Here is a 16,466-nt window from a genome sequence, read left to right as displayed (position 1 = left end):
CCTCGTCAGACTGTTGGGGAAAGTGTTGTTCGCGAGTGGCACCTATGAAGGCCGGCACGGCACACGAGTTGAGATGTGTGGTTAGCAGCATCATGCCCGGCCGCCTTTGTCTCCCGAGTGGCGATGTTTACACACTGCACGAGGTACTCACTTGAGGCTGAGTCTACCTAACGGGCGAGTCAGGAACGGTTCAGATAATCGTGACTTGTGGTGGCCGTGAGCTGGAAATTGAACCTGGGTTTGCCAGGTTCTTCATGCAGCCCTCTAACTGCTGCACTACCGCTCCCTGCAACAGCATCGAATAGTCAACAAAAAGTCAAATGAGTATGGAGGCGGTGCCCGTCTCAGAACCAGTGGTGGCAATTCCACATTCCTGTGGTAGGGCGAGTCTACCCACAGGACAACCACTGTTCACCTCCCCACAGAGCGGGACTCATTTTGGAGGGACGATGAACTGGCGACCTTCAGACTATGAGCCGCTCGATCTACGGCTGAGCGGCCAGGCTGATTAGCTGTAGAGCGGTCGTGGTGATCGGTGGGCGCGTCGATTTGCGGATCAATTTGCAGATATTTGGGGCAGCGCTAGAGGATAAAAGTGACCTCGAGGAAATAATGATGCCAATTATATTAACCTGGAAAAGCATCACCGGCGCACATGGTCCAGTTTTCAGGAGGTTCTGTCACTTGCAACCCAGGGGTTTCCACTTTGATTTTCCGGTGTGCCAGTTGAAGAAATTAGCGAGTTCATGAAACAACCCCCACCTCTTTCCATCCATTAGGATACACGGATGCACCGCATTTAGCCGCGGGTGGTGGGGTAAATTGTGGGTAACTGCCACATATTCTTCCGTTGGGATGCATGGACAACGTGGAAGAGGAGGCCAAAACACCCTCCAGCAAGCCTCTCTCGTGGCGGTCTTTCCGCCAGTAGTGGTGGCGGAAGGTCCACCACTGGTCAGCGTGGAAGAGTAGGCCAAAACACCCTCCAGCAAGCCTCTCTCGTGGCTTGCCGTAGTGGAGATCCTTCCTCCAGCAGCGGTGCGCGCAAGCACTTGCAGGGCCGCACCTTTACTCTGCCACGTTGGGACGCTCGGGGTGCAGGTGCGTGGAGAGCCTGGAGCTGACGGTCGGCTGGTACAACAAGGTGCTGCGTTCCGTGCTGGAGGTGGAGCTGCCCCTCGTTGCCGGGCAGCTCCAGGAGATGGACGACAAGTTGGAGCTGGCAGAGGGCACGCTCTGCTGGAAGAGTGAAGGTGCGGCGCCGGTCACGTTTGCGTTCCAGTCGCCGAGTAGGGGTGGCTGTGTGACGCAGGTGTTCATGAGCGCCGCGGTGGCGAGATGTTAACTACCTCGCCTGGAGGTCGTGGGTTCGATCCCAACCCTGACGCCTGCTCCATATTTGGAGTTTGCTTATTCTCTCTCCCCGTGGTCGTGTGGATTATTCTACGGTTCCTCCGGTTTTTCCCCTCCACATTTGGAAAGATACGTTGAGAGTATTTGCCTGCTATTAAAGTTTCACGTGATAAACCACTCTGTTGGGGCCATCATTTGTGGGCAGGTGGCTTCTGAAAAAGAGCTACATAACTCAGTGGGCCTTTCGTTGTGAAACAGAAATAGTAAAAAAACAATTTTGTTTATACTCTTTGGTTCTTTCGGTAAAGTCACGTAGTTGGAAATAAAATGAAACAAATCACGACGTTTCGATCGCAACGCAAGCAATCGTCATCAGGTGGGACAACTGCAGCAAGAAACAACTGCTGAAGAAGGCGAGAGAGCTGCCGTGGCACGAGGTTATGTAGACTGTACAGGTAGGGGAAATAGTCGGTATTTTAAATCACGGTTTCGGCCGCCCGTGATCAAACTGACGCCGCTCCTGTTGCTACGTGTCCACGCGCCGCCAGGCGTGTGGGAGTACATCCAGACGACGCGCGACCTCGTCAAGGGCCTGGAGAGTCGCACGCAGAGGGCCAAGGAGAACGTGGAGGTGGCTTGCGGCCTCATGAAGGCCTGGGTGTCGCCCGTCTTCGAGCGCAAGGAAGGCAAGAGGGAGACGCTCCTCAATCTGGACGATCGCAAGGAGCGGCTGGAGAAACGGTACCAGTCGCTGCGGGACTCGGGCCACAAGATTCACGAGCTCCTCAAGGTACGCGGGTTAACCGAAACTCAAGTGCAGCTTTTTTTTGTTATATTTTACCATGTAAGGCCCCGCTGAGCTAATCAGCAGAACCCCTGTTATCTACCACTGCTGTTGATCGCTTAACAACGGGCCTCCATAGAGGCAGTGTATAGTAGCGTAGTGTATAGTAGTGTCGTGTATAGTAATGTAGTGTATAGTAGTGGATAGTGTAGTGTATAGTAGTGTAGTGTATAGTAGCGTCGTGTATAGTAGTGTAGTGTATAGTGTATTGTATAATGTAGTGTATAGTGTAGTGTATAGTAGTGGATAGTGTAGTGTATAGTAGTGTATAGTGTAGTGTAAAGTAGTGTAGTGTATAGTAGTGTATAGTGTAGTGTATAACGTAGTGTATAGTGTAGTGTATAGTAGTGCATAGTGTAGTGTATAGTAGTGTAGTGTATAGTGTAGTGTATAGTAGTGTATAGTGTAGTGTATAGTAGTGTAGTGTATAGCGTAGTGTAAAATGTAGTGTATAGTAGTGTAGTGTATAGTGTAGTGTATAGTGGTGTTGTGCCTCCATAGAGCCCAATGTCTTTGCTTATTGACCATTGCCCTATTAACAGCTGGTTGTTGTCGGTACAGTAAATATTAATTGATGCATTGATTAACTATGTTTCTTTTAATGTTATGTGTTTACAATGTTGTTAGTATCATTATGTATTCATATCTATTTAAATTTAAAGTTTATTTTTTGGTTGATAAAGTGTAACTTTTGATGCTATCGGAACGAATTAATCCTTTGACGTGTATTTCCTATACTCGCTTAACGACCAAATCACCAAACGACCGGTTTCGTGGAGCCAATTACCGTCGTTAAGAGGGGTTCTATTGTGTGTATATAGAGAGCTCGTTTTTAGAAGCGTCCTGGCCATCACGAATGATAGCTCAACGAAGTGGCTTATCGTCGCGTGGGAATTTACAGCGGTAAAAAATACTCTCGAACGCACGTCGATTCTAAATGTGGAGGGAAAAACCCGGAGAAAAATCCACGCGACCAAGAGGAGAGAGAGACACGCAAACTCCAAATATACATGCGTCAGGGTTGGGTTCGAACCGACGACCTCCTGCACGCCAGGCGAGGCAGATAACAATGCTCAACGCATTAATTCAGCGTTTCGCTACATGCGGCCATTTATTTGGGCTTGGAGAAAGTGATTCGAAAACTGGGAGGGCCGCAAATTCAAATCGTGCCGTTCGTTCTACGGAGGCCGATGAAACGGATTCCTCCTTGCGCGAAGTCAACAGCCATGGGAATGTGGAATTCTCTCTGTGGGCTAAAGGCCGCGAATTAGGCCGGCGATTTTCCCACCTCCCGTGGAGTCCTGCGGAGCGCGCCGCTAAACGCCGATGTAGAGCGAGCGACGCCCGCCAACGGGACACACGGGGTTTAACGGTGCCCTCCCGCTGCCCGGCCGTCGTGCCCGCGGGGTCCGCTGTCTCTCAGGAGAACCTGGAGCTGCTGCAAGCGGACGCGAGCTCGGAGGAGTGGCAGGCGTACGTGGAGTACGTGGACGAGATGGTGGTGGATGGGTTCTTCACGGCCATAGAGTGCTCGCTCAAGTTCCTCATCGAGAACATGGGTGAGAGAGACTGAAGCTATTCAACTATTGTTTCAAGTCACCAGTTAAGGCCTGCAGAGCTGGCCTCAAGCGATAGCTCAACGAAGTGGCTTGTCACGTGGAAATTTACAGCAGCCAGATACTCTAAACGTGTGATGTTGATTCTAAATGTGGAGGGACAAACCGGAGGACCCGGAGAAAATCCACGCGACCACGGGGGTAGAGAGAGAAAGACACGCAAACTCCACATATACAGCAGCAGGCGTCAGGGTCGGGATCAAACCCATGATCTCCTGTATACCAGGCGAGTTAGTTAACAGTTTAACACGTAGGCTTTCGCGACCAATAATATTCATAATAAACATTTTTGGGTTTAAAGTAGTGAACTATGTCTTTTTTCAACGTGACATTTTTTTGCTGATTGGCCGTGTTGGGCGGTGGAGGGTTAAGACACATTTATAAATTACGCGATCTAACCCAAGAACGTTTATTATGAGGTAGTTAACATCTCGATTTGAAGCTTTCGTGACTGCAAGGATTCATACTCTTAGTTCTTTCGGTAAAGTCACATAGATTTGCTGCATCAAGGCTTGATGCAGCTAATCTGGCTGTGACGGTCCCACCTGATGACGGAGACTTGTGTTGCCTCCGAAACGTCGTGATTTTCATTGTTGTATTTTATTATTTTTTATTTCATTTTTTACCTACGTGACTTTACCGAAAGAACTAAGAGTATACTTAACATCTCACCACCGTGGTGCCCAATATATTGCACGACGATGTAGCATCACCACGTGGCGGTAGGCGGATTGACCCTTTTGTAAACGTTGCCACTTGTAAACGTTGTCGCGCAGATGCCCGGACGTGCGGCGCTCCGCTCTTCAAGGTGCGGCTGGAGCTTGTTGCGCCCGAGCTGGTGTTCAGCCCGTCGTTGGACGAGCAGGACAGCGGCGACGGCCTCGCGGACCTGGTGGAGGCGCTGGTGAACGACGTGTACCGCGTCTCGTCGCTGGTGCCGCGCCTCGCCGCGCACAGCAGCTTCCCGCACTACCAGGTGCGTGTGGCGTGGGGCGTCGCGCCGAAGACGTGTCCCCCTTTCCCCCACCCCCCTCCCCCGCCGCAGCGCACAAGCCCCGTCCGGCACCAGGGGCTTGAGCGGGCAATTGCGGTGCTGTGCCTTTATCTGTTTGTTTCCTCTTGCTATGCTCAGCACAGTGTTCGCTTGCTCTTGAAGAGAGAGAGCGACGCAAAGGAAGCGTAAGCAAGCGAGAAGGCAGCCATGCAGTGAGCAGGTGCCAACGATTGCCCGCCCAAGCTCTGCTATCCTGGATTATTAAGATGTTATTGGCAAATGAATGAGTATTTACGCGAGCACCTCCGATTGGCTCGGTTGGCTACGTACCGTGCAAAATAAGTTCAACATACGTGCATACATGTGGGAGGAAACCGGCTCACCCGGAGAAAACACACACGTGCGAGGGGGAAACGCTCTATGACGTATGGACAGAAGTTGGGCGCCCACACTTTTAGCCGTACCGCCTTGTCCTGGCGAGCCGCGGCAAGGCGCCTCCTCGACGCCCACCCGCGTGGGGAAGGGAGTTTCACGACCCTCGTGCGGCGATCCACCAACCCTCGCCGCTGCCACCAAAGCGCTTCATCGCGGCAACCGCGTGCAGCGGCGTGAGCCACCGCCGCCGCTGCCCCGGTTGACGATGGGGGGTGGGGGGCCTCTGCCTTTGTCGTCGACAGGCGGACATGGAGGACATGGTCGACCTGGCCGACATGCGGGACGAGCTGATGCGGCGCGTGCGGACCGCGGCGGCCCGCTGCCTGGAGTACCGCGCGACGCTGGCGACGTACGCGCACCTCTGGGCCGACGACCGGCACGAGTACCTGCGCCAGTTCCTGCTCTACGGCCACGCGCTCACCCCCGAGGAGGTGGAGATGCTCGCCACGGCACACACGTGAGTCGACGAGGGTTTGGCGGCGGGCGGGCGGGTAGGATCGTTTACGCGCCGGGGCGACCGTTGCTCGGCCAGGCGCGACGGGAGTGACGATTCGGGCGCAGGTCCATGGACAGCGGTGCGTGGACCTGCGCGTGTAACAATATTGCGTCACCTCTCGACGTTTAAACACTGTGCCCTCCGCTGTGTGCGGACCAACCAAAGGTCACTTGAAGGGACTTCGGAGGTAGCTCTGTGGTCATCCGCTTCCGTGGGCCGCTGCCCTGCGAGAGATCCGGTTGGAACCCACGTCTCGAGACACCAGACTGACATCTTGCACGGGAGGCGGCACGGTAGAAACACTACGCGATAACGATGACGACGACGACGGCCAACGACGATGCCGAGCAATTGTTGCCGCCGTGGCGCCCCCCCCCCCCCTCTTCCCCGCCCCCCACCACTCGTGCGGCAGGGCGGCGGATGACGACGAGGGGCACGCGGCGGGCGTGATGGAGCAGCCCCCGACGCTGGCGCAGTTCCGTGAGCAGGTGGACAGCTACGAGCGGCTGCACGAGGAGGCGTCGCGGCTCGAGCCGTCCACCACGGCGGAGGGGTGGCTGCGCGTGGACGCCCGCCCCTTCAAGGCGTCGCTGCTCAACATCATCAAGCGCTGGAGCCTCATGTTCAAGCAGCACCTGGTCGACCACGTCACCAACAGGTGGGTGGAGACGTTGCTTGGCTGTGGCCCCCCGGTGGCCTTGAGTTTGGCGGTGGCGGTGGTGGTAGCGGCGATATGTGTTTGTACGGGGATCGGTAGGGCAGCGGTTATCGTGCTACGAACCCGGCGGCACGGGTTCGATTGCCGCTCACGGCCAACGCTGGCGATGATTATCTGAACAGTCTGTTAAGGCTACTCGGGATCTTTGTATGTTGAACTTCTTTCGCACCGTATGTAGCCAACCGTGCAAATCAGAGGCGGGACAACAAACTTAACACCAAAAAGCAGTTCGAAAGAAATTCGTTTTAAATCTATATGATTTAAAAGTGCACAACTCCAGTGGCTTCTCCAGTACGTATGTTGAACTTGTTTTTCACCGTACGTAGCCGACCGCGCTAATCGGCGGTGCGGGAGAACCTGCGTTGGAATCCGGGGTTGGACCGGCCAACCGGAACGAGACTGGGTTCTCGAACGCTGCCTACTCCCCCCCCCCCCCACCCCTTCTCGTCGCAGCCTCCTGGGCCTGGAGCAGTTTGTGCAGGAGAAGGAGGAGGGCCTGGGCCAGAAGATAAAGGAGGGCGACTACCACGCCTTGGTGGACGTCATGGGCCACCTGATGGCCGTCAAGGAGCGGCAGGCGAGCACGGACGCAATGTTCGAGCCGCTCAAGGAGACCATCGAACTCCTCAAGTCGTACGACCAGGAGCTTCCGGACGACGTCTACAGGCAGCTCGAGGTATCGGAAGCGGAATATTTATTTAGACCGCGTGAGGTATCCGGTGAGCTATGAAGCTCTTTCTCACAGGTGTCCAGTCGGGGCCTAGGGGTCAGAGCGTCAATAACGGCAATATCAGCGCCGAGAGACCCGTGGCCGTGGTGTGGCGCTTAACGCTTTCCCTTTCCGAGACTGTCCTCTGAATCTGGGAACGTGCGAGCGGTTCAGCGTAGTGGCGTCGTTGTTTTTAAAGACATTATGCTCACCGCAGAGAACTGTAGCGACACGACCGCGCTCTATGATAGCTGGCGCAAATTTGTGCCCCCGCGCCCTCACGCATGGCCTTGTGGGAGCCTCGGTACCAATAAAGTTATTGTACTTTTTCTTTCGATTCCGTTCCGACGACGTACAAATTCGTCGACGTACTTATACGACGACGTACGAATCAGAATAAAAAACTGATGACGTACGTGCACGTACACGTACGTCGTCGGAATGGGAAATAGGGTTCATCGTGCACCCAGCGGTTTTGTGTTCCCGGTGACGGATGCGCGTTGCGTTATATAGTTGTGCATCTGGCAGTTTTTGTTTTACGAGCTCCCAGAGGAGTCCTCGGCCACCGAGGAGATCAATTGGTAGGCGACAGAGGGGCGACACTTCGCAGCACATCAGCTGAGGTGCCCCAGGCTGCTCTGCAAGTTTCCGTAGCCACTAACAACGACCACTTCCCCACCGCTCTCTCTGTGTCTCCCTCCCTCTGCGTGTGCGTGCGTACCGCGCGTCGGCCGCAGGAGCTGCCGGAGAAGTGGACGAACCTGAAGAAGGGCGCGGTGGCCATGAAGCAGCAGGTGGCGCCGCTGCAGGCCGCCGAGGTGGCCGTGCTGCGCAGGAAGTGCGCCGCCTTCGACGTGGAGCAGCACCGCTTCCGCGAGCGCTTCCGAGCGAAGGCGCCGTTCTGGTGAGCGATGGAGGGGGGGGGTGGATTCTTCGTCCTAATACTGAAACTAAACTTTTTATTTTACTGGGTAAGTATACTCTTAGTTTTTTCGGTAAAGTCACGTAGGTAAAAAAAGGGAAATTTAAATTAATAAAAATAAAATAATAAAAATCACGACGTTTCGGAGGTAACACAAGTCTCCGTCATCAGGTGGGACCGTCACAGCCAGATTTGCTGCATCAAGTGAGGCAGGGATTCCAAGATGCAAGTTCTTAAATACAAGTTAAGGGGGAGGAGGGGGGAGGAGCTTATCAGAATGTGGTAGCCAATGAATGGAACGTATTGGGAGGGGGGGCGGGGCTAAAAGAGAGGCGACCTGGCCGTCACAAATGATAGCTCAACTAAGCGGCTCGTCACAGCATGGACATTTATAGCGGAGGCCAAATACTTTTCGATTTAAAGCTTTCGTGACTGCAGGGATTCATCTTCTTGGTTCTTTCGGTAAAGTCACGTAGAAGGGAAATAATAAAATAATAAAAATAAAACATAAAAAAATAAAATGTTATTATTTTTATTATTTCATTATTTCCCTTCTACGTGACTTTACCGAAAGAACCAAGAAGAGGCCAAATACTCTAAACGATTCTAAATGTGGAATGAAAAACCGGAGGACCCGGAGAAAAAATCCACACGACCCTACGGGGCAAAACATGCAACCTCCAAATATACAGCAGTCGTTCATGGCCGGGATCGAACCAACGACTTCTTGTATACCAGGCGAGGGAGTTAACATCTTTCCACCGCGTTACTTCTGAGTCGGAGATTGAGCGCTGTCGAGCACGCGAAACGCAAACTTGGTTCCGCCGCATCGCGCCGATCCGAGCCGCGACCCTCAAATCCCTGCCCACCCACCCACAGCTATGACTGCGCCAAGCCCTATCCGCTGCTGGACACCTGGAACCGCGACCTGTCCTCCATGGAGGCGTCGTTGGCCAGCCTGGCCGAGTCGGCCGGCCTCTTCGAGGTGGCCGTGCCGGACGCGCGGCAGCTGCGGCAGTGCCGCCGCGAGGCTCGCGCCCTCCGGGAGCTGTGGGACGTGACGGCGCTGGTGCGGTCAAGCGTGGGCGACTGGCGCGACACCAGGTGGCGGCAGCTGGACGTGGACGCGATGGACGCCGAGTGCAAGCGGTTCGCGCGCGACCTCCGTGCGCTCGACAAGGAGACGCGCGCATGGGACGCCTTCTCGGGCCTCGACTCGGAGGTGAAGAACATGATGACGTCGCTGCGCGCCGTCGCCGAGCTGCAGAACCCAGCGATTCGCGAGCGGCACTGGCAGCAGCTCATGCAGGTGGGTGCGGCTGGGCACTTGGCTACGTACGGGGCGAAAGGATTTCAACGTACGCAAGCACACGCGTGCACACGCGTACGGGCGCTCGTAAGACGGACGCAAGATTGGGGGGGGGGGGGGGCCACTGCCAGAAAGGTTGAGAACTACCGCACAGTTTGCTGGTACATTCATATTGTTAACTACCTCGCCTGGTATACAGTCCATAAATGACGTCACGCAACTAGGAGGGGGGGGGGTCAGATATTTGTGACGATGTGTGACAAGGGGGGGGGGAGTTGCGAAATGTGACGTCATGTAAAAATGCGCAACTTTAAATAAATATAGACGACACGTTCTACTTAATTAAATCGACTTTTTGTTTACTTTACCTTCTTCTTGGTTCTTTTGGTAAAGTCACGTAGAAGGGAAATAATAAAATAATAAAAATAAAACATAATAAAATACAATTCTCACGACGTTTCGGCCACAACGGAAGCAGCCATCCTCAGGTGAAGAACAGATCTGTTGGAAAGACAGCGTCGTGAGAATTGTATTTTATTATGTTTTATTCTTATCATTTTATTATTTCCCTTCTACGTGACTTTACCGAAAGAACCGAGAAGATGAATCTCTGCAGTCACGAAAGCTTTAAATCGAAATTTACTTTACCTTGTCACGTGTTGTCACATCTCATTTGCCTTTCGATGTAAAGCTTTCGTGACTGCAGGGATTCATCTTGTTGGTTCTTTCGGTAAAGTCACGTAGAAGGGAAATAATAAAATAAAAAAAACATAATAAAATAATTCTCACGACGTTTCGGCCACAACGCAAGCAGCCGTCTTCAGGTCTGTCAAGTAGACACATTCAGACTCTGTCTACTTGACAGACCTGTTCTCCACCTGAAGACGGCTGCTTAAGTTGTGGCCGAAACGTCGTGAGAATTATTTTATTATGTTTTTATTATTTTATTATTTCCCTTCTACGTGACTTTATCGAAAGAACCAAGAAGATCTCATTTGCCTTTTACTTTCACCCATCCCGTCTGTACGTAACTTCTCCGCCCGCGTCACCTCACCCCCCCCCACCTCCCACCGTCTCGCGCGTCGCGCGGCCCCCAGGCGACGGGCGTGCGCTTCTCGATGGACGAAGACACCACGCTGGCCGACCTGCTGCAGCTGAACCTGCACTCGTTTGAGGACGAGGTGCGCTCCATCGTGGACAAGGCGGTGAAGGAGATGGGCATGGAGAAGGTGCTCCGTGAGCTGCGCTCCACCTGGGGACAGATGAGCTTCGGCTACGAGCCGCACCCGCGCACCGCCGTGCCGCTGCTGCGCTCCGACGAGGAGCTCATCGAGACGCTGGAGGAGAACCAGGTGGGGGGGGGGGAGGGGGGGAGGGGCGTTCGTGCGATCGATCGATCGCCCTTTGGTGTTTATCGACGACTTCGCGAATCGTCTTCGCTCGCACGGTTGCTGAAGAGCGATGGACGGGCAGTACAGATGGTGAACACGGGACGGGCAGTACAGATGGTAAACACGGCACGGGCAGTGCAGATGGTAAACACGGGACGGGCAGTGCAGATGGTAAACATGGGACGGGCAGTACAGACGGTGAACACGGGACGGGCAGTACAGATAGTAAACACGGCACGGGCAGTGCAGATGGTAAACACGGCACGGGCAGTGCAGATGGTAAACACGGCACGGGCAGTGCAGATGGTAAACACGGCACGGGCAGTACAGATGGTAAACACGGCACGGGCAGTACAGATGGTGAACACGGCACGGGCAGTACAGATGGTAAACACGGCACGGGCAGTACAGATGGTGAACACGGCACGGGCAGTGCAGATGGTGAACACGGCACGGGCAGTACAGATGGTAAACACGGCACGGGCAGTACAGATGGTGAACACGGCACGGGCAGTACAGATGGTGAACACGGCACGGGCAGTACAGATGGTAAACACGGCACGGGCAGTACAGATGGTGAACACGGCACGGGCAGTGCAGATGGTAAACACGGCACGGGCAGTACAGATGGTGAACACGGCACGGGCAGTACAGATGGTGAACACGGCACGGGCAGTGCAGATGGTTAACACGGCACGGGCAGTGCAGATGGTAAACACGGCACGGGCAGTGCAGATGGTAAACACGGCACGGGCAGTGCAGATGGTAAACACGGCACGGGCAGTGCAGATGGTAAACACGGCACGGGCAGTGCAGATGGTAAACACGGCACGGGCAGTGCAGATGGTAAACACGGCACGGGCAGTGCAGATGGTTAACACGGCACGGGCAGTACAGATGGTGAACACGGCACGGGCAGTGCAGATGGTTAACACGGCACGGGCAGTACAGATGGTGAACACGGCACGGGCAGTACAGATGGTAAACACGGCACGGGCAGTACAGATGGTGAACACGGCACGGGCAGTACAGATGGTGAACACGGCACGGGCAGTACAGATGGTGAACACGGCACGGGCAGTACAGATGGTGAACACGGCACGGGCAGTACAGATGGTGAACACGGCACGGGCAGTGCAGATGGTGAACACGGCACGGGCAGTACAGATGGTAAACACGGCACGGGCAGTACAGATGGTGAACACGGCACGGGCAGTGCAGATGGTGAACACGGCACGGGCAGTACAGATGGTAAACACGGCACGGGCAGTCAAGATGGTGAACACGGCACGGGCAGTGCAGATGGTAAACACGGCACGGGCAGTACAGATGGTGAACACGGCACGGGCAGTACAGATGGTGAACACGGCACGGGCAGTACAGATGGTGAACACGGCACGGGCAGTGCAGATGGTAAACACGGGACGGGCAGTACAGATGGTAAACACGGCACGGGCAGTGCAGATGGTAAACACGGGACGGGCAGTACAGATGGTGAACACGGCACGGGCAGTGCAGATGGTAAACATGGGACGGGCAGTACAGATGGTAAACACGGCACGGGCAGTGCAGATGGTAAACACGGCACAGGCTGTACAGATGGTGAACACGGCACGGGCAGTACAGATGGTAAACATGGGACGGGCAGTACAGACGGTGAACACGGGACGGGCAGTGCAGATGGTAAAAACGGCACGGGCAGTACAGACGGTGAACACGGCACGGGCAGTACAGATGGTAAACACGGGATGGGCAGTGCAGACGGTGCACACGGCACGGGCAGTGCAGATGGTGAACGGGACGGGCAGTGCAGATGGTAAAAACGGCACGGGCAGTACAGACGGTGAACACGGCACGGGCAGTACAGACGGTGAACACGGCACGGCAGTGCAGATGGTGAACACGGCACGGGCAGTACAGACGAGTCATTATAAACATGACTATAGAGTCAGTTATGTTTTTAAATCATGATCCAGAGTCGTAGCATTCAATGCGGTGGTTGTTTAGCGTGGCGTTGACCGCTACTTGCCGACTCTGGACACGGAAGGCCTCCATCACCACCCGACACAGCGAGGCACAAGCGTGTACAAGCAATTAACGAGCGATTGACGAGCAATTAACTATCGATGAACGAGCAATTAATGGGCAATTAGGGAGCAATTAACAGGTAATTAGGGAGTGATTATGGACAAATGAACGAGCAATTAACGAGCAAATAGGGAGTAATTATGGAACAATTAACCGGCAATTAACGCACCACTTATTGTTGTTTCAGCCCAGGGGGAACAATCCTTGCGACGAATTGTAGTGGCTAGATACGCGGCAATTCGCTTGGGACTGCATCAAGCATCCCTAAGGAAGTGGGAATTAAAATCCGGGCTGTCCACCTTGGCTGGGTGATGCGTGGGACAGTCGCAAGCGGAACGTCGCAGCCGATTGCTAAACGGAATCAAGAGAAGCGTCGAGTTTCTCCAAAGCTCAGGAAGGCACCGCTCGGACCGAAACGAAGGCCGCGGCGCGACCGCCCACACGCCTCCTCCGCCTGCCCCCGCCGTTCCTTTCTCGCCCCGCAGGTGCAGCTGCAGAACCTGATGACGTCCAAGTACGTGGCGTTCTTCCTGGAGGAGGTGTCGAGCTGGCAGCGGCGCCTCTCCACGGCCGACTCGGTCATCTCCATCTGGCTGGAGGTGCAGCGCACGTGGTCCCACCTCGAGAGCATCTTCATCGGCTCCGAGGACATCCGCTCGCAGCTGCCCGAGGTGTGTGCCTGTTGCGTGCGCGCCTTTGGTTGGGGTTTGGTGGTGTCTGTAGGGAACTCGCCCGCGTGTGTGTCTGTGTGTCAGTGTGTCAGTGTGTGTCTGTGTGTGTCTGTGTGTCTGTGTGTCAGTGTGTCTGTGTGTCAGTGTGTCAGTGTGTCAGTGTGTCAGTGTGTCAGTGTGGCTGTGTGGCTGTGTGTCTGTGTGTCAGTGTGTCAGTGTGTCTGTGCCTCTGTGTGTCAGTGTGTCTGTGTGTCTGTGTCTCAGTGTGTCAGTGTGTCTGTGCCTCTGTGTGTCAGTGTGTCTGTGTCTCAGTGTGTCAGTGTGTCTGTGTGTCAGTGTTTCTGTGTGTCAGTGTGTCTTTGTGTGATGGGGAGCGGTAGTGTAGCGGTTAGCGCTACGAACCTGGCGACCCGAGTTCGATTCCCGCTCACAGCCAACGTCAGTGACAAATATCTGAACCGGTCCTGGGCCTCCCGTAGGTCGACTCAGTCTCAAATGAGTACCTGGTGCGACGTGTAAACGTCGCCACTAGGTGAGACAAAGGCGGCCGGGCGTGGTGCTGGCCGCCCACCCCCTCGTGTGCCGTGCCGGCCTTTCATAGGCGCTCGCTAGCAGCACTTGCCCCAAGAGTCTGTTAAAGTCTATACGGGGGATCTTTGTCCTTGTGGTAAGTCTATACGGGGAGGGGGGGGGGGCCGCTGTGGTTTAATGCCGGAGTTCAGAGCAGTCCCGGCTCCAGCTCCTCGTCTGCGGATCGCCGCTCCTTCGCAGCGACGCGGTTCCACTTTAACCGAATCTCTCTCCGGCCCCCGATCGCAGGACAGCAAGCGCTTTGAGGGGATCGACGCGGACTTCCGCGAGCGGGCGTACGACACAGAGAAGACCCCCAACGTGGTGGAAGCCACCAACAAGCCGGGGCTGTATGAACAGCTGGAGGACATTCAGGGCAGGTGCGTGCGCGTGCGTGTGCGTGCGTGTGATTGTGGAGGTAGTGTAGCGGTCAGCGCGCTGCGTTACGAACAGAGGTCGCAAACGGGTTTTGATTCCTTACCCGTACCCGGCCGCACCAGGGTCGCAAACGGGTACCCGTTCCCGGCCGTACCCGTACCCTACCCGTACCCGGCTGGGTACGGGTAGGGTACGGGTATTGGGTACCCGATTGCGACCTCTGGGATGAAGCCATATTGCAGGCGCGGGTGGGTTGATTCTAGGAACTTGAATTGTGAGAAGAGACAAGACGTTGGGAAATGAGTGACAAACGGTTACTCACCAGTGACTCACGGCCTACCCGTACCCGTACCCGGCCGCACCTGGGTCGCAAACGGCTACCCGTACCCGTACCCGGCCGGGTACGGGTAGCCGGGTATCGGGTAGGGTACGGGTATCGGGTACCCGGTTGCGACCTCTGCTGAGTACGCATCTCACGCGTTATCGCCGACTATGCTTTACTCCACATTGTATATTATCCGTTACAACGCGATTTTTCCACGACGCGGTGTTCTTCAGGAGCGCAACTACTACCGCCGCTTCATAGGGGAACAGAACGTAACTTTGTCGCTGGGCCAGGCCCCGCAGCAACGTCGTTCGCTGCAGCGGCGTCGCACTCAGACCGCCGACGTTCAGCTCGGTTGTCGTCCGTCCTCGCACCACGGCCACGGTCCGATCGCGAGGCCGAGTTGTTGACGACGAATCGGGGGGGGGGAGGGTGGGCGATCGCGCTCGCTCGTCTCGTTTGCCGTGGCTTTGACCGCAGGCTGGCGCTGTGCGAGAAGGCTCTGGCCGAGTACCTGGACACCAAGCGCCTCGCCTTCCCTCGCTTCTACTTCATCTCGTCGGCCGACCTCTTGGACATTCTCTCCAACGGCACCAACCCTCAGCTGGTGGGAGAGCCCAGCAGACCTCCGTAGCCGACCCACGTATAAATGATAATCATGAATCAAGTGCGATTTTTAGTCCACCGTGCCGATATTGTTCAGCGGCGTTTGTCGAAAGCGAGAAAACTCTGCGCCGGTTTCAGGCCTCTGGGTCTCATCAGCAGGGCGAGGCTTGTTGAACGAACGCCGCTGCTTTACCAGACGTTGTTGGCAAGAGGCAATTTCGCCTGTAAGTTAGTTTGTCTCTACGCGAGTCAGTCTGTAGGTCACTGGAGTAGTTCGTAAGGCCGACCGGCTGGAACCAGGGGCTTATGGTGTTGATGATGAATTTTGTACGACTTTGGCTAAAATGGTCCAGCAGTGGCACGTTCACCACTTGAGGTTCACGATTCGAATCCGTTAGGCCGCCCTGGTTATTACTGCGGCGTGTGTATTAACCATGCGATACGCTCCGTCTGCTTCCCAGTGGACGTTAAAGACCCACCGGGACGTCAATTCTATAAAGAGCCAGGCCATATTCTGTGCCGGCCGTCGCGCTCCAAATTTGAATAATATAATCACTCAAGTGGGATGACACCCAGCAGTAACATTTTCCCGTAAGGGTCCCCTCTACTTACAAACGAGTTAGGTTTCAGAGGTCTGTTCGTAAGGCGATTTGTTCGTGAGTCCAACTTTACTCCCTTCGATTCGAAACATGTTGTACGGCGTATACACTAAACACGGGGGAATAGCTTTAAAAGTTGTATAATCAACTGTAGATGTAGACGCCACTGGTTCTTCGTGTTCTGCAGATGTAGATGCCACTGGTTCTTCATGTTCTGCAGATGTAGATGCCACTGGTTCTTCATGTTCTGCAGATGTAGATGCCACTGGTTCTTCACGTTCTGCATGTGTAGACGCCACTGGTTCTTAACGTTCTGTAGATGTAGATGCCATTTGATTTTCATGTTCTGTAGATGTAGATGCCGCTGGTTATTCATGTTCTGCAGATTTAGAAACCACCACCGCCATCTATTGCGCGGCAGTTGAACTTACGACTCTCGGTC

General features: G+C 54.7%; 1 protein-coding gene across 1 annotated transcript in view; it reads left to right on the top strand.

The window, feature by feature from the left end:
• Window positions 1–16,466, top strand: part of LOC144950451 (dynein axonemal heavy chain 9-like) — a 113,412-nt gene that overhangs the window by 30,476 nt on the left and 66,470 nt on the right. The window contains 13 exon segments of the mRNA XM_078880567.1: window positions 1,102–1,253; window positions 1,902–2,143; window positions 3,621–3,756; window positions 4,590–4,789; window positions 5,485–5,699; window positions 6,151–6,396; window positions 6,910–7,132; window positions 7,903–8,069; window positions 8,967–9,396; window positions 10,494–10,748; window positions 13,361–13,546; window positions 14,366–14,496; window positions 15,300–15,426. Of these exon segments, the coding sequence (XP_078736693.1) occupies window positions 1,102–1,253; window positions 1,902–2,143; window positions 3,621–3,756; window positions 4,590–4,789; window positions 5,485–5,699; window positions 6,151–6,396; window positions 6,910–7,132; window positions 7,903–8,069; window positions 8,967–9,396; window positions 10,494–10,748; window positions 13,361–13,546; window positions 14,366–14,496; window positions 15,300–15,426 (2,710 nt within the window).

This window comes from Lampetra fluviatilis, chromosome 58 (genome assembly GCF_964198595.1).
Source record: "Lampetra fluviatilis chromosome 58, kcLamFluv1.1, whole genome shotgun sequence".
Lineage (NCBI taxonomy): Eukaryota > Metazoa > Chordata > Hyperoartia > Petromyzontiformes > Petromyzontidae > Lampetra > Lampetra fluviatilis.
The sequence above is the reverse complement of the archived record's forward strand: the minus strand, read 5'-3'. Positions and strand labels throughout refer to the sequence as shown.